This window comes from Rhamphochromis sp. 'chilingali' (genome assembly GCF_963969265.1).
Source record: "Rhamphochromis sp. 'chilingali' genome assembly, chromosome: 13".
Lineage (NCBI taxonomy): Eukaryota > Metazoa > Chordata > Actinopteri > Cichliformes > Cichlidae > Rhamphochromis > Rhamphochromis sp. 'chilingali'.
Genome location: NC_137940.1, coordinates 20,048,226 through 20,069,113, shown reverse-complemented (window position 1 = coordinate 20,069,113; position 20,888 = coordinate 20,048,226). Strand labels below are relative to the sequence as shown.

Sequence of the window (20,888 nt, the reverse complement as noted above, 5' to 3'; positions counted from 1 at the left end):
ATGCTGAGTAATTTAGCCATGCAATTCAGGACACCTGCACTCAGGCCTGGAGTTCCCCCACCCCTGGTTAAAGTGAAAACTGAAGTCAGTTTTAAAAATACTTTTTAAACTACTGATTCATTGAAGTCGTTTTTGAAATGCCTTTGTATTGTGTATTTTTTTTTTTTATTATTTTTCACGTAGAAAGACGGGCTAGCCCAGCTTAGGAATTAAACCTTCTAATAAAGAACAAGTTATATCTGTTTGCACAGTAAAACATCCCTTTGTCCATCTGCCACTGTGCCAAGTGTCAGGTTTAATCGTCATGCCTGCTGTAGCCAGCCTGCAGTCTGTTGTGTTGGAGCAACTCCCCCTTGTGGTCACTTTTGACTATTGCAGTACTATCTAACAGCAGCAGATGTGACCATTTCTGATTTGAGCTCATTTAAGTTGTAATGATCAGATTAGTGAAATTAGAAAATAAAAGCTTAGAAGTGGTTCTGTGTGTCAAGTTATGTTAACCTCTGTCTTCGACTCTGTTGGAGTAATAAAGTCATTCTGAACAAGAATAAAGTTGTTACTCAGCGCTGAGGTTTCTAATGGAGCTCACTGAGCTGCTGTTCTCATGAGCTACAGGCAGACATGGGAAAGGTGTTAACAAAAGGCTAATATCGTGATACTATCGGTTTACCTGTCTGTGCATATTACAGTAAGCTAAGTCATAGTTTATTTATTATGGCCTATATTACTTTGACTTTGCCGGTGTCTCACTCTTGTCCATTTTCCTTCTTTACTTCAACCATAGTCAGTTTGCTTAGAAAATAAAATGATGTGAAAAATCTGCAACAGGAAGACAGAAACAAACGTCTTTACTCTTTAAGAAAGTTTAACCCTTTTTTTACATATATTTGCAGAACATTCCCACTCTAGGTGTGTCTGCGCTGACTCTAGCTAGCCTGCTGTGTGACGAGGTCAGCCTGGCAGGCTTTGGCTACAACCTCTCCCAGCACGGGGCGCCACTGCACTACTATGACCAGCTGCCTATGAGTGCCATGCTGGAGCAGAGCATGCACAACGTGAACAGAGAGACTGAGCTCTTGCAAAGACTGGTTAGAGAGGGAACCATCACTGACCTGACAGGGGGGATCCACTGCTCCTACTGCCACAGCTGACCCACCACAGCCTTCTAGTGCAGAGCGCTTCCTTTTTGTGGTGTGAACATTTTCATATCCTCTCTGAGGCACTGAACAGAAGTCAAGCAAGAGTCACAGGATATTTTTAACAAAACACTTTATGAAGAACTGCTTTGTTTATAATGAGAAAGGGCCTTGGACCACAGTCTTGTCTTTGCTCACACACACGTGTTGCAAAGCTTCCAGTTTGTAATAACTGATTCTCATCAGCAATGCATCAGGAGCTTCTCAGTATTTGAGTTACTTTTAGTTGTGGAACACGACCAGTAACTTGTAAACAGTGTTATTCGGTATCATGGTTGTTGTGATTGTTCTGATGCAAGTTAAAATTATGTTTGTACAGCAGTAAATTATCAGTGGAACAAAATGAATCTGTATTCAGTTGCACAGATTGGACCAAAGTGTCTTCAGCTGTTTTTAGCAGATTCACTTCGTTGTGATATTGAAAAAGTCTGCTTTGCTGCTCTTCCCGAGTGGCTGATCTTTGATATCTGTGGTGAAAATAAAATGTGGTTTATAATTTTATTTTTATTATTTCTACATCGTTGTAGTTTTATTTGACTTGCACTTTTTCATGTTAACATCCAATTTCCTGATCTGAATTTTAATATGTCGCAGCCATGTGAGCATCCTGTGTCGGTCTTCATTAATAAAGTCCAAAAAAGAAGAAAGTCTTCTGTTTTTAGTTTTTCATTATTTTTGATGTAGTATGTTGATGCCTGGTTTTGTTTTTTTATGCTTATGTTGTTCAGTTATTTGCCTGCAGCGGTGCACACAAAGTCAAAGTGTGGAGGTCGATGGACGCTGCAGGCTAAATATTGACAGTTACTTGCTTCTCATTAACTCTGAGTGACACTAAAAGGAGAGCAGTTTACAGTCTGCTTTGAGCCAGTGATTAGCCCCATTGGTCTGACAAGCCATGTGAGACCCTGATAGTGAAATTACCTTCCACGCTGCATCTTGTCATAAAGTGACCCGTGAGAAAAACACGCCTTTTAAAGACTGACTGGTGAACGCAAAGCTGAATCATGGATCTAGTATTTTACGCATTGAACCTTTTACTGCTAACTTATTGAGAAACACTTGTCCGGAAGTTTGAAACTTATGTAATGCCATGATTGGCTGGTCAGGTGTGCGCGAGGTGAGGAGCGAGAAACCGGGAAGAAGTCGTGGGAACAGGTGCGAAGTAAGCGACAGCAGCTCACCGTAGTCAGTTAATCACGACTGAAAGAAATAATAGTGCGTTTGCTGGCTTTGATACAGTATGCTAAAGAAAGTGTGCTAATAGGAGAACAGCACATCCCAGCTGGCATTAAGAAGAATATCAAAGCGAGCTCCGTTTAGAAATCAGGTAAGTTAATTATATTCAAGCGAAACCATAAAGGTGGCGCGTGACAGAAAACAACACTAACCTGTGTTTGCACGCGCACTTATTAATATGATAAATTATTATGATATGACAAATGCTGTGCACGCTTTTAATAGTGCTAGTGCGGTGTGTGTGTGGGGGGGAGTTTCCATTCCGACCTTAAGTCCAGTCAGCGCTGTCAGACAGATGTGTCTCCGGGCACCGCTGCTAAAGGGAGGCGGGGCATGAACAAGCTGCTGGAGGTTGTGTTTTAAAAGCTGGCAAAGTGCAACAACACAACACTTTAGTCGTTACTGTGTTGGTGTATTTGTGTGTGTGTTTTGCAGTGATGGGAATAACGGCGTTACTTTTTTCCAGTAACGAGTAATCTAACTAATTACTATTTCTATCGTTACAACGTTACAATATGGGGTGTCTGGCCCATTGCTACGGGCCATTCGATCCCTATACAACCGTTGCAAGAGCTTGGTTCGCATTGCCGGCAATAAGTCGGACTCGTTCCCGGTGGGTGATGGGCTTCGCCAGGGCTGCCCTTTGTCTCCGGTTCTGTTCATAATTTTTATGGACAGGATTTCTAGGCGCAGCCAAGTGGCGGAGGGCTTTCGCTTTGGTGGCCTCAGAATCTCATCTCTGATTTTTGCAGATGATGTGGTTCTGTTGGCTTCATCGGGTGATGGCCTCCAGCTCGCACTGGAGCGGTTCGCAGCCGAGTGTGAAGCAGCGGGAATGAGGATCAGCACCTCCAAATCTGAGGCCATGGTTCTCAGCCGGAAAAGGGTGGAGTGCCCACTCCGGGTCGGGGATGAGTTCCTGCCCCAAGTGGAGGAGTTCAAGTATCTCGGGGTCTTGTTCGCGAGTGATGGGAGAAGGGAGCCGGAGATCGACAGACGGATTGGGGCTGCAGCTGCAGTAATGCGGACGCTGCACCGGTCCGTCGTGGTGAAGAGGGAGCTGAGTGTAAAAGCGAAGCTCTCAATTTACCGGTCGATCTACGTCCCTACCCTCACCTATGGCCACGAGCTGTGGGTAGTGACCGAAAGAACGAGATCGCGGATACAAGCGGCAGAAATGAGCTTCCTCCGAAGGGTGGCTGGCCTCTCCCTTAGAGATAGGGTGAGAAGTTCGGCCATCCGGGAGGGGCTCAGAGTAGAGCAGCTGCTGCTCCACATCGAAAGGAGCCAGCTGAGGTGGTTCGGGCATCTGAGAAGGATGCCCCCTGGAGGAGGTGGCTGGGGAGAGGGAGGTCTGGGCCTCTTTGCTTAGGCTGCTGCCCCCGCGACCCGGCCCCGGACAAAGCGGATGAAAATGGATGGAAAAAATGGATGGAATATCGTTACAACGCCGTTACTGTTACTAACAAGAAAATTGCGGTCGCGTTACTATTTTTCAACAGACGGTTGAAGCTGTGCTCAGCTTACTGCATCAGTTGTACGGAAGTAGCTGTAAGTAATCTGGGCGCTACACCTTTAAGCAGCTGCGCGCTCCTGCAGACGGCAATCACTTTCTGCCCGACGATAACTTTTTGGCACAACACCTGGAGCTAAGGGGGCAAAACAATCGCATGAGTGCTGCTGTTTGACTGAGGAAGAATAAAGTAGTCGTGGTAAGCCAATCACATGACCACTTAAAGACAAAGCAACAAAGTGATATATACCAGTTTATAAATTGTGTTGATAGGCCACGTAAAACCAGAGTCGTGATAAACAATATATATGCAGCGTTTTTTCCTCAATAGTTTCGTCACGTTTAATGTCTAAGGATAGCGCAGCGAGCACTCTCTGCTTATGAGCAAAAAATAAAGAAAACCCCAAACCAAATCAAAAAACAGCCCTTTCGTGTTGGTGGAAAAATGCACCATGTCGACCAATCAAAAATGATATGGCAATACGACATTTGGTTGTTTAGGAAGAGAGATTTGTGACGTTTAGCGTGTTTGTAGTGTGTAGTTAATGTGTTGTCTTGTGTAGTTAGTGTGTAGTGTTGTGGATAGTTTTGTGTTGTGTGTCAGAACAATGAGGCGACTGCTGTCTCCAGGTAGAAACAGGAGTGATACACCTGCTGCTGTCAGACCTGCAGGTATCATCCTGTGATGTTCTCCTTTATATCTCCAAAAGTTGATTCTGTTCATGTGGACGTAGCGTTTGTGGGAGAAACGTTTCGTCACTCATCCAAGTGACTTCTTCAGTCTCAGCTGACTGCAGGTTTCCCCAAATCTTATAAACAGTACATTTGCATAATGACTGAAACCAATGGGCTGGGAGGTCAGTTCCTTAATCGTAATTATGCAAATTCTCATGACCATTGATCAATGGCCATGAGTATCACATGAGAATGGGTGCACCAGGGTGCAGGGGAGGCATCCCCCCCTCTGTCCCCTTCTGGCTGCCTGTGCCTCAATTTTATTTCAAAATCTTAGACATTCACATTACTCACACTCTCATAACACATACATATAGGATCTTGGGGGTGGGCACGCTACACGGAATCCAAAAGACCATCAGGGTGTACACCTCACCCCTGGCGTCGTTGCCCACCTCTCAATTTTAAATACACGTAGACACTGAGGGCTATCAGGAGGGGCTGTGCGCTTACCTGCTGCTCTCTGGCAGGTAGCTCCATGCCCTCCTGGGTTTTAAATGCACCTTAGAACACACATGCATCAACACTACATATGAGCCTGGCGGAGGGAGGTTTGGAGTCTTCTCACATCCCCGTTCTCTGCGGCCTGCTGGAGCGGGGGGGCCAGGAGGAGGAGTTGGCCGTCCGACTGGGGTCTGGAGTGTGGGGCCTCCCTGCTGCTGCGGAGTCGGGGCGGTCTGCTTCTCCCCACCGCAGGGAAAAGGGTAACACCACCTGGGTCTGGGTGCAGTTTCCCCCTCCAGGGGCAAGGGTACCTAGACCCGGTTCTTAGAGTACGCTTGGGGAGTGTGATCGTGTGTACAGCGTCTCTTTATGTCTGTCTCCACGTTGGTTGAGTGTGGAGTAAGTGCATATGAGAGCATGAGGGTGGGAATGGATGTTTGTGTCTGTGTGTGCCTGTATGTCTGTGTCTATATGTCAGGTTGGGTATCAGTCGCCACCTCTCTGGAGACATCTCAGGCCCTCTAAGGTATGGAGGCCTATCTCCCCCCACCACTTCCCCTGCCAGTGGCGGACTCCCTCAGACATCGGTGCGTTGGTGGTTCTTTGTGTCCGGGGATGGGCGCCCAGGTACACACCGGCTCACTCCTTGGTGGCTCCTTATCGGGGCCTGGAGCCTGGGGCTCGCTCGGGCCACTTCAGGGGTGGGGTGGCCTCGGCCTGAGGCCTGAGGCCACTCTGGCACAGCTGGCTGCCGGCGGAGCTCACGGGCACGTCACTGCAACCCCCCCCGGCTTCTGCTCCGCGGCTGCTGAGTGAGCCCTCATCTGGGACTCTCCTCAGCTCTTACTGGGACAGTGGCGCGGCTGCCCCTCTGTTGGTCTTCCTTGGTCTCTTGTGTTCTGGGGGCCTCTGGATGTCTGGAGTCTTGATCTCCTCCATACCTGCTTCATGCCCTGGTGGACGGGGCAGTGGCCCCCCCACACCCTCTAGCAGATCATTACATGAAGGAACCTTTTAAAAACAAACGCGTCCATGCTCACAGGTGTACACACGGCTGCTCACACACACAAACTACACCCTTTTTGGCTCCTACCTCAAAGCACACTGTGCGCTGTCGATCTTAGGTGCTGCACAATAATGTTTAATATTTAGTATTTACTGTCATATTCCCATAGATCATTGTGATGTTGTTTATTCTATTGCTCTCGTTTTCTTCTGCTTGTTTTCTTTTTTCATTCTCAACAGGTGATCCAGGTGATTGATGTGTTTGTTTTTTTTGTCTGCTTATTTAGTTGGTTTTTGTTTTTTATCCCCGTCCCTCTTCTCCGCTGTTTTTCTTTCCCTCTTTCTTTCTCCCTTCTCTTTTCCTCATTCAGTCTGTCCCGTATCTAGCAAGTGAAAATAAAAAATAAAATAAACAATAAAAGGTGAATCAAATAGACCATTACGGCAAGGCTGGGATAGTCAATTTGGTAAAGTAAGTCCGTTGGGCATCTTTCTTCGCCTTTAGACAATAATTCTGATGGCAAAAGAGCCAAAGAGGACAGGCAAAAAGAGAAAAAAAAAACCAAAAAACATGCTAAACCCTGAGTTGGCCGTGATGCATCCATCGGAGTGTGAGTGTGTTTGTGAGGAGCAGCTCATGCTTGGATACAGATAAAAGGATGATTGTGAGCATGAAAGCGCCCGAGTGCTCAAATTCAGGAGAAAAGTGCTGTATGAGTACCAGCTCTTTAACCATCAATATTAAAAAATATTTATTTTTATTTTTTTAAGACATGGAGGAAGTATGTGCCCACTGTAGTGATGTGTGTGTAATTGGTGATCGTCCACTGTTGTGTAGTTGACAGGATTTAAAGAAGGAAGTTGGTCTGGTCATGCTGACATAGAAAGCACCGAGCACAGAGGGAATATTGTCCTAAGCTTAAAGGCTGTTGAGAACCATGTTCACATGATAAACACAGATGAGTCAATATTTAACAATCACAAGACAGAAAATAACTTCATGTATGGTCACACACACTTTTGCCCCAGAACATTGTGTCAGATAGTTTTTCCTTTGCTCACCTGACCACATGTGGGTCATAGGTCACTGTGGCAAAGGTGAAGGCACTCAGGCGTTGCTGAAACCTGCTGTCCTTTGCAAGAAGGCTGTAACTGTGTGAGAATGAGACAAATGAAAGAGACGCGTCACCAGACAAAGAGTCCGTATTGATGTTGTTTATTAATTTTGAAGATACTCTGCATTTAACTGCTATTAGAACAAGTTTAACTTTGCTTGGTTTGGTCTCCCAGTCTTCACTATCAGATTAAATTACAGAAACATGCATTGATTGTTTGACTTTGAGTTAGACTGATCGTTTTCCAGGAGCCAGCCAATTAGAGGGCTCCCGTGGCCCCGCCTGACCTCTTAAAAGAATGTTTGTTGCTGTTGCGTGTCAACGGTGCATTAGTGCATTGTGAAGGCAGAGCGGCAGTAAAAACTGCAGGATCCCTGCCACTGGATGCTCAGTGTCTCACCTGGCTGCTCTCTGTTACAGGTTAGTGGGTGAGAAACACGTTAAAACATGGAGAAACACACACGGGGATACGGAAATAGTGTGTGTCGTGTGTTGTTCTTGCATTATCCTGTTATTATTAACTGTTGTACAGTTAGCATTCACAGCTAAGCCTCTTCTTTTACAGGTTATTCCAGTTTAAGAGACTGACTCATGTTATTGTCATGCATGTGCTGGGAAATGAAACACTGAGTAGTATTAGTGTAGGTGAAACAAGCGCTCTGCAATCAAAGGATGAGAAACTAGACTGAAGGTTTCCTTGTAATGTGGAAGCGTCTTCACCTTATAATATAAAGCACGCTAGAGTGACTGCTGTTGTGATTTGATGCTACATAAATTGAATTGAACTGAATTGGTGGGTGGTCTGCCAAAATAATAAAAAAGATTATTTAAAAATGCTAAATCCTTTTCTGTAATAATATTACTTGTAATTTAAGTTTCTGAAATTGATTGAACTCTTTCTGCATATGTGCAGTCGGGGAAAGAAGTATCCGACCCCTTGTTGAATTCATAATTTTGACCACATGCAAAGAATTGAGCACTCTATAATTTCAATGTTTTTTTTCTTGGTCTTAAAAGAGAAACAATAGCATTAACATTTAACAGTGATGTATTTTGTTATGCAGTTTATGTAGAGTAACAGAATGTGACTGTGAGAGAGGGCACAGCTGATACAGGAACCTGAACTCTTGAGGTACATTTCAACTCAAGCTGTGCTTTAAGTAGGATTGTTTTCTCACACTTCAGTTCAGTCTTACAGACAGTTTTTCTTTTATCCTGCTAATGAGAATGCAGCAACTTTCATTTTAAGAGCTGAGAGAGGAGAAGTCCAAATCGTGGGTCTGCCTTGGTGTTGCTGTGAGAAGTGCTGTCTGTGTTTTCTAGAGTCTAGACTAGGGGTGGGCAACTTCAGGCCTCAAGCAACAGTGTCCTGCAGGTTTTAGATCTCACCCTGGGTCAACACACCTGAATTAATTGATTAGTTCATTACTAGGCCTCTGGAGGACTTCAACACATGTTGAGGAGGCCATTTAGCCATTTGAATCAGCTGTATTTGACCAAGGACACTGGCCCTCGAGGCCTGGAGTTGCCCACCGCTGGTCTGGACCATAAGGTCATCGTCTTCATCTGTTCTCACATGAAGATGTCACACTTTCCAGTCTGTTTATTCTTCAACAGCTTTGCAGTCACAGTCTGTGCTGGGAGACTGTGTGGACTAAGAAATGTGGACCCAAACGCAGACAAAATGAAGCGCTTTTGTTATAGCTGATGGAAAAATTACAAAAATAAAGGGCAAAGCAAACAATACAAAAATAAAGAATAACCTAAATTGGCTAAACTAGAATTGAACATGAAAACCCTGGACATGCTTAACACGAATACCTGAAACATGGAACGCAGACGACCTGACCCCGACTGACAGAAAACTAACACACTAAATACACAGAGAGGTGTATTTAGTGTGGAAACACATGAATGAACATGGGAGCAAAACTAAACACACTGAACAGGGAACGCACAATAATAAAACAGGAAACATAGAGAGATGTAGGCTGGGACACACGAGCCTGACATGAGGGTCGAGAGAGGGAGAGGGTGGGAGCGAGGGCAATAACTGGGATGAGGGAGGCTTAACTGTGTTTTTGTTGTAATGCTGAGAACTCCTCCAACTATTAAACAACAACACTGGCACAGAATGGGACGAATACATCTGATGCCTGGGAGAATCTGTTAAATATATGATATACGATCCAATTGCACTGTAACGTGAGTCACAGCTGAACGAGATCGCCTGCTATTACTGTACGGGAAAAGCAGCAGTCTTTCATTTGGTTTCTGTACTTAACAGTAAAGAGATGTTGCACGCTTCAGTGCACAGGATTATTATTAACAAACAAACAGCCCTTACATTAGACCAAAGTCTTTCAGGTCCGGATAAACATCAGCCACTGCTGTCTGTGTGTGTCGGCTTGAAGATTTGGTTATAATCAGCAGCCGATATCTGACTTCTGTCTAAATCTGCGACTCTCCACCATTTGACCCTAGAACTGAAGAAGCTTCTCGGATGAAGGTGAAACGTCTTCAAGAAACTTAAAGAAGTCCTGATGCTTTTCTTTCCAAGCTCCTTAGACTACGATGACCTGGATGACTGAGAACCTTCACAGACATACAGCCCTTCTCAGAGTCTCCAGTGACATTTTGATGCAAAATGATGCAGGAAAATGTTCTGTTCTCCTGATGTTGGTAGAGTTGACCATCGAATTCTGCTTGAAAGGCTGAAACATTGGGTCGGTGTATCTGGATCTGCCTTGGAGTGGTTCTCCTCATATCTATATGAACGATACTTTTCTGTGACAGTTTCTAAATACCGGTCATCTTCCACTTCTAAGCTTTTACTTTTATTTCAGGTTTGTGGGTCAAGGACCTAGAGGCTTCAGAGGGGCTTTTAATGAATTTAGGGGTCCTAGAGGAACCCTTTTGAGGGAGGAGGTGCTACGTCCCTCTGTAGCCCCTAATCATCTCAATGTGTTCAGCTGGTGCTAATTGGCCACACCTAGTCAGGTGTGGATAAAAGCATACCTGAGGCAAGCTTCCCAGGGAGCTCGCTTGTCTTTGCCTTGATGGCATCAGCCATTTTAGCCGACCTGGTATTCCATTCTAAGATAATACCTCTTCTCACCTATACTCTGGTATTCGTCTCCTTTTTTATGTTGCGGCTTTTGAGCCAGGTCGTAACATAACCTATGGTGCGCCACATGGTTCTGTGCTGGGGCCTTTATTGTTTCTAATGTATCTACTTCCTCTCCAGCATATTTTAAGCCCCTTTGAGGGCATTTGCTACCCAGATGATATCCAGTCCCAAGATGTTTCTAAGCTGCAGATTCTGAATGAGTGCTTAGAATCCATTAAAGGTTGGATGGTCGACAACTTTCTCCAACTTAATGAAGGACAGACCAAAGTCCTTGTATGTGCTCCTGACAGACATGTACCTAAGATAATGAATGCTCCTGGTCCTCTTTCAACATTTGTGAAATCGTCCATCAGGAACCTCGGGGTAATCTTTGACCCGGCTCACTTTGGTGAGCCTGCTTTTATCACTTAACAAAACATTTCTAAATTAAGTCTCGTACTGAACTGGAGATTATTATTCATGCAGTCATTTTATCATAATTGGATTGCTGTAATTCACTGTTTACATCTCTAAGAAAAAACTCCCTGGAGCGTCTGCAGATTGTCCAAAACGCTGCAGCAAGGCTTCTGACCAAAACATTGAAGTACTCATTTTGTTAACTTTTGTCTGCTTTTGTTTTATACTTTGTCTTCCCTGTGTGAAGCACTTTGTGATCTTTTATCTAGAAAGGTGCTATATAAATAAAATTTACTTACTTACTTTACTAAACTATGGATAAAAAAAGATTCAAAGTACAATAACGATGTGTCTTCTCTTGCTCTTTCTAGGTGAACTCCTGGCCAAAAACGTCTTCATATTGCTTGCAACCACACCTCAGGGCATTCAGTCTAACTGCACCTGGACGAACAGAGCAGAGCAGTCAGTGTTGTTGAAGGCACCTCATCGCAAATAACATGGAGGAGTTTATTCAGAACCTGCCAGATCTAGATGTCAGCTGCTACGTCAGAAACATGTCCACCCCTGTGTTAGTCAGCATTGGGGCTGTGGTTGCTGCAACAACCTATTACCTGGCAACACGATCCAGGCCCCTCCCACAGGTCTGTGACCTGCAGATGCAGTCAGTTGAGGTTCAGGTAAGTTTGGTCCCTGTCAGAGTCACAGGATAGTTATGCTGATCGATGATGTGACCCACAAATTACTTGCTGTCATTAATTCTCTAACAAGATTTTTCATACAGAAACGTTCCAGCTGCTGTCGTTATTGTTGCATTCACAATCTGTTTCATTGTCATTGTGAGGGTGGAGATTTGGCACGCCGATCAGTTCTACTGACCACTGACAGTCCCTTGACACATATCTATGATGATGCCACTACGTTGTATGAATTCTTTCTCAGAGGCGCCAGAGTGTCCAGTAAGTCACCAGTAATACAATTTAATCCCAATGTGGTACTTTTACTGTATAAATCAAGCTCGCATTCAGATTCATCCTTAACTGCACTGGTGCAGTAGTGATGATGTGTTTAACATCTCATAGTAACTTTGACTTTGTTGAATACAAAAACTGTATATAAAAGATGGATATTTTATTTGAATATTTAGATATTTTAATACAATTTTATGACACACGTTATGTAAAAATTAACCTCCTACGCGATCATTAAGGCAAACTTAGCTGTAGAGACCGCAACTGTTGTTTTTACAGTTTTCATATTAAACATGTATGCTGCTGCTTTAAAGATGAGCATTTAAAAATGGGACCCTTTTTCCATTTTTGCAGAGGAACGGTCTGAAAAAGAAAGTGAATGACATGGATTACCACTCATGTGGTTTTTCCACATTAGAGGAACAGCTTTGTCACATGTATGTGCCAACCATAAGAGCCATTGTGTCAGTTGTTTTGGAACCAGAAGTCCATATTTAGATAAGAAGATGAAAGGCACAGTTAAATTATTTCAGAAATCTCTCAGTCAGAACATGCTATATCATGTTTAGGTAGAAACTAGCGAGCTAACTTCTAACTCCGTTAAATTTATTAAATCCTGTTTTCATGGATGCCTGGATGTTAAACTTAATTGTTACACCTGGTAAAGCAGCAACGCTGATCATTTTATTAAAGATGAAAGACTTTAGACAGTTTTTAACTCTCAGTGATGCCGCAGTGTTTGTTTGACTTTGGGACCTGTGTACTCTTTCTTAATGCCAGAAGCCTGACAAAATAGTCAACACTTCAGTTTACTGCTGTGCCAGCAGCCAAGCATGCAGGGTAGGAAGTGTAATCATCTATATGTGTAATAGGGATATGTGTATGAAGACATCCTGGGAACACTTTTGAATTTGTGACATTAGGTTGCTCTAACTTTCCACTGTAGTAACTCTTCTCTTTCATCGTCCAGGTAACGGTCCCTGTGTCGGCTCCAGGAAGCCAAAACAGCCTTATGAATGGATTTCCTACAGAGAGGTAAGAGATACCAAGATTAGCTCACCTTGTATAAACACTATGGCCTCCAGGGTGAAAGCTACAGTTTGCAGTCAGTATAAACAGTTGTTTACAAAGTGGTGGTCAAAAAGGTGACCTCGTCTTTTTGGTCACGTTGTTTGCCGGTGACATTCACTCTGCAAGTGCGTCATTTTATTCTGTATGCAAATCTGAAATCGTCACTTTGTAACTTTGTGCTAAATGTGATCACATGTAAATGAGAAGGTGAAAAGGCAAAATGAGCATAAATCAAACTTTGATTTCTGAGGCTGAACAAGGTTGAGTTTGTCAGCATTAACAGCTGGTGTGTGTGTCTGTGTGTTTATGTGTTAGGTAATTGAGCAAGCAGAGAATCTGGGTTCTGCATTTCTTCACAAAGGAAACAGCAAGACTGCCGACTCTCACATCGGCATATTCTCTCAGAACAGACCAGAGGTACATAATCGCACACTTTCAAGGTTTTAGTCTTTACTTTAACAAGCAGCTGCTCTATGATCTCACAGCCTCATTACTTCAGTGCTAAGATGAACCTGAATGTGCTGCTTTTTGACGACGGAGTCATTATCAAACTTAATCTTGTAATGTTTGTTTAAATAATTTCCCCCAGGGATCAATAAAGTATTCTGATTCTGATGATTCTGATTTGTGTGTGTAGTGGACCATCAGTGAGCTGGCGTGTTACACCTATTCTCTGGTGTCAGTCCCTCTGTATGACACGCTGGGAACAGAGGCTATCAGCTATATTATAGACAAAGGTAAACAATGGTGATTTCAAATCAAATCAAATCAAATCACTTTTATTGTCACAGCACATGTGCAGGCACACTGGCACAGCACATGCGAGTGAAATTCTTGTGTGCGAGCCCCACAAGCAACAGAGATGTGCAAACACAACAACACAAACGAGCAAAATACAAGAATGGCCAACCTGAAACTAATAAATATATGTACAATATATAATAGTGTATGCATTTCTGGATGTGTATACTAAATATTTTCCTACGTGTGTGTGTGTGTGTGTGTGTGTGTGTGTGTGTGTGTGTGTGTGTGTGTGTGTGTGTGTGTGTGTGTATACACATTTTTACAAATTAAATAGTAAAAAAAAAAAAAAAAAAAAAAAAAATAATAATAAAATATATAAAATATACAGAGTTGAATATATGCAAAACAAGTGGCATTTATATACAGTGTGGAGTGCATAATGTTGAAGATTTGGATACATGGCAGAGGTTTTTCTGAAGACGTTCAGCTGATTATCTGCTATTTGTTTTTGCAGCTTCTATCTCAACTATAGTGTGCGATGTGATGGATAAAGTCAATCTAGTGCTGGACTGCATTAACAACACGAAACACAGTGTGAGAACAATTGTTCTAATGGAGAGCCCGAACACCAGCCTGATCGAACGGGGACAGCAGGCTGGAATCCACATCCTCAGCCTGCAGGAGATGATGGTCAGAAGGCTTTTTCTTTTTTTAAATTAATTATTATTATTATTATTATTTATCGTAATTTCTTTGTCTTTTGTGTGTAATTATTTCATTCTTCTGCTTTTACCTTTAATAAACTTTATTCTTTTCCTTCAACAGCTTCTCCTTTGTTTTCTGTTTTTGTGCAGTGCTGTAAAAGTACTCAATTCCTTCCTGATTTTCTATTTTTTGTATATTTCTCACACTTTCAAATCTTTCGGATCATTAAACAAATTGGAATATTAGACAAAGGCTAGAGTAAATACAAAATGCAGTTTTAAACGATGACTTCATTTATTAAGGGGGAAAGAAACCTATCCAACCTAGCAGAGAACTGCTGTCAATTAAAAGGGACGCTCCCCACCTTTCAATCCGTGTCAATGGTGTGGTTCACTTGGACAGATGTGAGCACAGTAATCACACTCTGGTGCAGACCAGAACCACCACAATGAGACGCTTTGGAGGAGGTGGTCTCTGTGCGAGTCCAAATGAACTCCAGAGCGATTCACTTAAATGTGATCTGACCCAAATACCCAAAATGTGTATACTGAGCTAAACACCTCCCTGTGTCCAGCTGTGACAGTGGGAGGTGTAAATACACAATGCAGTCTTTTAAAATTATAACTTCATTTATTCAAAGAAAAAAAGCTTCCCAGACCTTCTATGTGTGAAGTTATTGATCCCCCCCCTTTTTAAACCATGATTTAAATGCCATTAACCACATTCTCAGAAAGTTGAGTTTAATTTTATTTGATTACTGTCAAACCTTCTGACTCATGAAATCACTGAAATGCTAAACCTGTCTAACAAAGTGAAGTAGGTTAAAAGAAATAAAGTTTAAAAGACCAAAAGGAAACAAAGTCCTTGACATCTATCAGTTACAAAGTTGTTACAAATGCAGTTCTAAGGGCGAGCCCAAATGGATCAATCTAGAAACGTTCGAGTGAACCATCCCTGGATTGGGCACATAATCAGATTTACTCCTAGAGTGCATCAATGACACATCGAGGAGGTAGCGCAAAAATAAAACTACATCTAAAGAACTGCAAGCCTCACTTATCTCAGTAAGGTCAAAGTTCATGATTCAACAATAAGAAAAGAGATGATATCATGGGAGAGTTACAAGGAGAAAATCACTGCTGACCAAAAAGAACAGGCTCGTCTCAGATTTATCGGTTATCACAAATACGAGGGTGGCACAACCAGTTAACAGCTTTTACACAGAGCCAGACTGGCTTTGATAGCTTTTCATCTTTACTTAATGAAAAGTTTACTTTGATTAACTTTGTGTAAAATTCAAATTTTTCTAGTAACCTGAAACATTTCAGTGTGACAGATGTGCAAAAAGCTAATAATCCAGGAAGTAGGCAAATAGTTTAGTTTTGCTGTCCTTGCTGCTTTGTGTTTATTTGGCCTGTTTTCACTTTCATTTGTTTCTTAGATGGTTACTTCTTCGGCCTACGTTTCCTGTTGTTTTGTCTCAGTTGTCATCATTTCCTTTTATCTCTGTATTCTCAGATCTGTTAGTTAACCTGCTTTTCTTGTTGCACAGGCCATAGGGAAGGCCAACCACCAGGAACCACTGGTATGTAAACACAGGCCTGTTAGACTGTCTCTAAATATTGAGGATGCTGTCTGTTATGCTGTCTGATCCATTTTTACCTCCATCTCTTCAGCCCCCTCAGCCCAAGGACATGGCAGTCATCTGCTTTACCAGTGGAACAACAGGTGACACATCCACAGACTCACAGTGACATGCAGCCACTCTGATTTGAGTTAACTAAAATATTTGCCATGTCTCCTGTACGCACTTTCAGGAAAACCAAAGGGAGCTATGTTGACACATGGGAATATTGTCTCCAACTGCTCAGCTGTCATCAAGATTACAGGGGTGAGGTGCTGATGTAATCATAGACCATCTCTCTGTTTGCTCATCGCACATCTCTTTGAAGCTGGTCGTTTGAGACCTTGTGGTGACCCTTCTGAGTTTTTCTACATAACATGAAAATGTTTTTCTAGTAAATGAAAGTAATCTGTTGCCGTGACTCTTAAGGCTTAAATTGTAAATAAATAAATGTGCAAAATTACAGAAAACATTTCAGAATTACTACGGACTCAATGTAGAAAACTAAAGTTTCTATAGTAGTTAAAGAAAACATTTGTTTGTCTGTTACTTTGATGTTATATGAATTGTCTCTTTATCAGTAGGAAAAACTGTAAAACTTATGAAAATATAACAAAAAGTGTAAAATGTATGTCCAAAGATTGCAGTCTTTGTTGGACCAATTTGGCCCCTGGGCCTTATGTTTGACTCCCCAGCTCTAACGTATCGTATGTCAGTCTAGTAGTTTCCTCAGGTGCTTGCCTGGAAGTTGAGACTTTATTGATTGTGGGTACTGCCCACTTTTCATCACCAGGAGTTTGTTCACCAGTAGACACTCAAAGTCACCAAATAGCCTTAATTTTTATTCTGCCCTGTCCCCACATCACTGCACATCGCTTCTAGTGTCTATGCAGCTTCAGGAAGGAGAAGGAAAGGAAAAATGCTGAAGGGAAGATAGAGAAAACACAGCTCACTAAGACCTTTAATGGTCTCGTCCCTCTTCTCTCCAGTCGTACGTTCAGACCGCTTCAGAAGAAGCTTGCTGTCTTTTCTGCATCTGTCCTACATGCTGGGGAGGGTGGGGGGATTACGAAGGTTAATGCTTTCCATCTCTGTCTTTGTGCATATGTGTTTGTCTTTGTGTTGATTGCTTGCTGTGTGTGTTTGTTTTAGACCACCTGTCCAGTGCTTCCCAATGATATCCATTTGTCCTATCTGCCCCTGGCTCACATGTTTGAGAGGGTCGTGCAGGTTTGTTCCACCTGTCGTTAAAAATCAAGGAGGATTCCTTCCGGCCTGCTGTGTCAGGCTCCTTTTAATAACATTGTCCCAAATTTCCTCTCCCTGTCTGGTAGGGAGTCATGTTGATACATGGAGCCAGGATTGGTTATTTCCAGGGAGATATTCGTCGACTGTCAGATGACATGAAGGTGCTGAAGCCTACGGTGTTCCCCGTGGTTCCACGACTCTTAAACAGAATGTATGATAAGGTATGAAGAAGTGTAAGCACTCTGCTCATTTGTGTGCTATGATATCTTATAAAGATACGATTTTGCATAAATGCAGTGCTGATCGTAAGCTTTACTGATGTTGTTCTGTTTAATCCTGGTAATTCTTCTGGTGTAGATCTTCGGTCTGGCCAACTCACCCTGGAAGCGCTGGCTGCTGGAATTTGCCTTCAAGAGGAAGCATTCTGAGATCATGAAAGGCATCATCAGGAAAGACAGTATATGGGATAAGCTCATCTTCAACAAGGTCCAGGTATTCAGAGCCAGCACCGCTTTTATTTTAATACTATTTTGTCAGCTGCTGTTATGACAAAATGACTAATTGTCCATGAATATATACAGTTTATTATTTTAAACAACAGTGAAAAAAACAAAAACAAAACATAAATACCAACCTACTCGTTACCTGGGGATCCACATTATTAAAAGGAAATTTTCCATTCTAGGAAAATGGAAAACAGAGCAAACAATGACGATACAAAAACACTGTAGTATCAGAGCATTAACAATGTCTGAGTGAGTTTGTTTGGGATGCATTTGAGCAGCTGTGAAGTAAATAATGTGATGTGCTGCCCTCTGCAGGCCAGTCTTGGTGGCTGTGTGCGTCTCATGATAACAGGAGCAGCTCCCATATCTCCAGTTGTTCTCACCTTCCTCAGAGCTGCACTAGGCTGTCAGGTAACACACACACACACACAATTGCTGAATGTAATCTACTGTTATCCTGTGGTGTTTTACTTCCGTAGTATGTGACATCACAGTAATGTCCTCTGGGATGATCCATGTCATTTTCCATGTTGCATAATTCTGTCTGTAGCAGCAGCATCACTAACGATTATAATAATAATTGTGGTTTGTACTCTGTCTCAGTTCTATGAAGGCTATGGACAAACCGAGTGCACTGCAGGTTGCACAGTGACCATGCCTGGAGACTGCACTGCAGGTAGCACATAACAAAGCTGCAGAACTTAACCAACCTTACTTAACCTACTTTAACCAACTATGTAAAAGTATGAAATGATTACTGATCTGAAGATGACCTCAAACTGACTTCATCTCAACAGGTCATGTTGGAGCGCCTCTGCCCTGTAACATAGTTAAACTGGTGGATGTACCCGAGATGAACTACCTGGCTGAAAATGGAGAGGGAGAGGTAAAACTAAAAAGCTGACATCAGCACATATAGCTTACTTAATGTCCATAGTTGTTTCAGTCATTCACACTAGTCACGTGTGCGTATGTGTTCCAGGTGTGCGTGAAGGGCGCCAACGTATTCCAAGGCTATCTAAATGACCCAGAGAGAACAGCAGAGACCATCGATGCAGATGGGTGGGTCCACACGGGAGACATTGGGAAATGGCTTCCGGTGGGTTCTTCATCTGTTCATTACATTAAGCTCAATACATATGTGGTCTGTGGCCACACCAGGATTCAGTGCGTGCGCGTGTTTGTTTACAGAATGGCACCCTGAAGATCGTGGACAGAAAGAAGCACATCTTTAAGCTGGCACAGGGCGAGTACATTGCTCCTGAGAAGATAGAGAACATCTACATGAGGAGTGATGCGGTGGCGCAGGTATTTGTGCATGGAGACAGTCTGCAGGTAGGTCCTCTCTTTAAAACTGCAAGTTTCTCTAGAACAAAGTCCACTTTGAATGAGATACATTTACATGTTGTTTGCCTCCAGGCGTGTCTGGTAGCAGTGGTGGTTCCTGACCCCGACTTCCTGTCTGACTGGACCAGGAGGACGCTGGGATTGCAGGGCAGCTACCTGGAACTATGTGGCAGAGCGGTAATGGATTCAGAAAGCTTGCACAAAAGTCTTGAGCCATCCCTTATTTCTTTATATTTTTGCTGCAGGTGAAATAGGTGGAGCGATTTATAGAAATATGTGCAAATATAAACGGTTTATAAGGCAAAATCTGATGGCTAATTATTATGTGTACACACAACACTGGTTCGTCTGTTGTTTAGGTTTCTCTTTATGGTTGAATGACTCATAGGCCAGTGTTCAGCAGCTTAACAATGTTAATATTGAGTAATATATTGAGAATTTTTTCATTCTTCTGTATTTAGGAAGTTAAAGCAGCCATCTTGGAAGACATGCTGAGGCTGGGCAAGGCAGGAGGCCTCAAGTCCTTTGAGCAGGTACAGCACTCAGTCATAGTTGAAGTATTTCTGTATACTTTGAATTGTTTTTCCATCAAATATTAGAAGTAATATTATTATTGTCACTAACACCACCTGGCCACATGTCTGTTCTTTAGGTAAAAGCCATCTGCATTCACACCGAGCTGTTCTCCATCGAAAACGACCTGCTCACTCCAACAATGAAGGCCAAGAGGAACGAACTGCGCCAGTACTTCAGATCCCAGATCGACGAGTTATACGCTGGGATCAAAATGTAGAAGGACAAGTGGAGAGCGGGAGGGAAGAATAGGCGGCAGCTCTTCTAATGGTGCTTTAGATTCAATTAAAAGGGGAAAGAATAACTGAGGTACAAGCTGAAGCACACAACAGAAAGCAAATGAATGAGACCCTCTGAGGCCATCATCACAGGCCTGTACTACAAAGCAGGTTATCTTTTTATTACCTGGCTTAATTAAAAGTAACAACTACTTCCACACACACAATGGTGCTTATCAAATCAGTAATGTGATTTTATGGACATAGACGAAGACAAGGACACTACAGTACAAACCCTGAGGACTCGCTTTAGTTCTCACGGCCAAACAACACGATTGTCATGCTCAACAGAACACAAAAATAATTTGACTACAGGATCTGTGGTACGCAAGACAGGAAGTCAATTTTAACTGTTGATGGAATTGATTAGTCCTTGATATTTAAATATTAATGATGATGATGCTGATAAGGTGCTGAGTCTGAAGAAGCTGTTTTTTGTTTGTACTTCAACTTTGTCACATCACAAATCTCAGGCCAGCAAAAAGCAAACACACATTGTGCACTTTTGTTTTGCATCATTCTCACACAGAATGGTTCACTGGCATTGATGAGACAGTTTGATGTCATGATTTTGTTTTAGTGTTGAAATTTTTAACAGCAAGATTGTTTCACTTGGTTCCTTCATTGTCTGCATGAAGTAATTTAGTTGCAGTCAGGGCTTGTCTAGGGGGATCAGCAGATGAAACAATTCAATGTTAGCTTACTGTACACAGGGAAGTCACTCAGGAACATATGGAGCAGACACAGAGGGAAAGCCTTGTTAATGTTTAATTACTTTATAGTGGGTTCAGGAAGGGAAGAGATTTGGTGAATGAATCGGTTTTTTAAATAATGCATTATTTAGATAACAAGGAAAAATAACATTGATTTGTATTATAATTGTTTTTAATGTCACATTTTGTAAAATATTTGATTAAAAAAATCGGTGTAATGTTTGTACATTGCTTCACTAATGCACAAAATTTAAAGATTCTCATTTCTTCTTGTTATATTTAATCAGTCGCATTTGTTTTTGTATTGACATCAGTCACTGATTTGTGTCCCAGATTTCGTT

The 20,888-nt window shown here is 42.5% G+C and overlaps 2 protein-coding genes across 4 annotated transcripts in view; both read left to right on the top strand.

Moving 5' to 3' along the window:
- st3gal5 (ST3 beta-galactoside alpha-2,3-sialyltransferase 5) overlaps nucleotides 1-1,843 on the top strand; it is a 34,325-nt gene extending 32,482 nt beyond the window's left edge. For all 3 annotated transcript variants that reach the window (XM_080900648.1, XM_080900647.1, XM_080900646.1), the window contains one exon: nucleotides 894-1,843. In XM_080900648.1, coding sequence (XP_080756774.1) covers nucleotides 894-1,151 — 258 coding nt within the window. In that variant the 3' untranslated portion in view covers nucleotides 1,152-1,843. The remainder of the gene's footprint in view (nucleotides 1-893) is intronic.
- Nucleotides 1,844-7,613: 5,770 nt separating this feature from the next.
- LOC308408418 (long-chain-fatty-acid--CoA ligase 1-like) lies at nucleotides 7,614-20,769 on the top strand. The gene is given in 23 exon segments (XM_080900641.1): nucleotides 7,614-7,664; nucleotides 11,142-11,234; nucleotides 11,236-11,257; nucleotides 11,260-11,447; nucleotides 11,612-11,726; nucleotides 12,709-12,773; nucleotides 13,125-13,226; nucleotides 13,447-13,546; nucleotides 14,068-14,243; nucleotides 15,811-15,843; nucleotides 15,935-15,986; nucleotides 16,076-16,149; nucleotides 17,035-17,112; nucleotides 17,217-17,351; nucleotides 17,488-17,622; nucleotides 17,952-18,047; nucleotides 18,240-18,312; nucleotides 18,434-18,522; nucleotides 18,619-18,735; nucleotides 18,828-18,971; nucleotides 19,056-19,160; nucleotides 19,445-19,516; nucleotides 19,636-20,769. Coding segments are annotated over 23 exon segments (2,241 nt in total). The 5' UTR covers nucleotides 7,614-7,628; the 3' UTR covers nucleotides 19,777-20,769.
- Nucleotides 20,770-20,888: the final 119 nt, after the last annotated feature.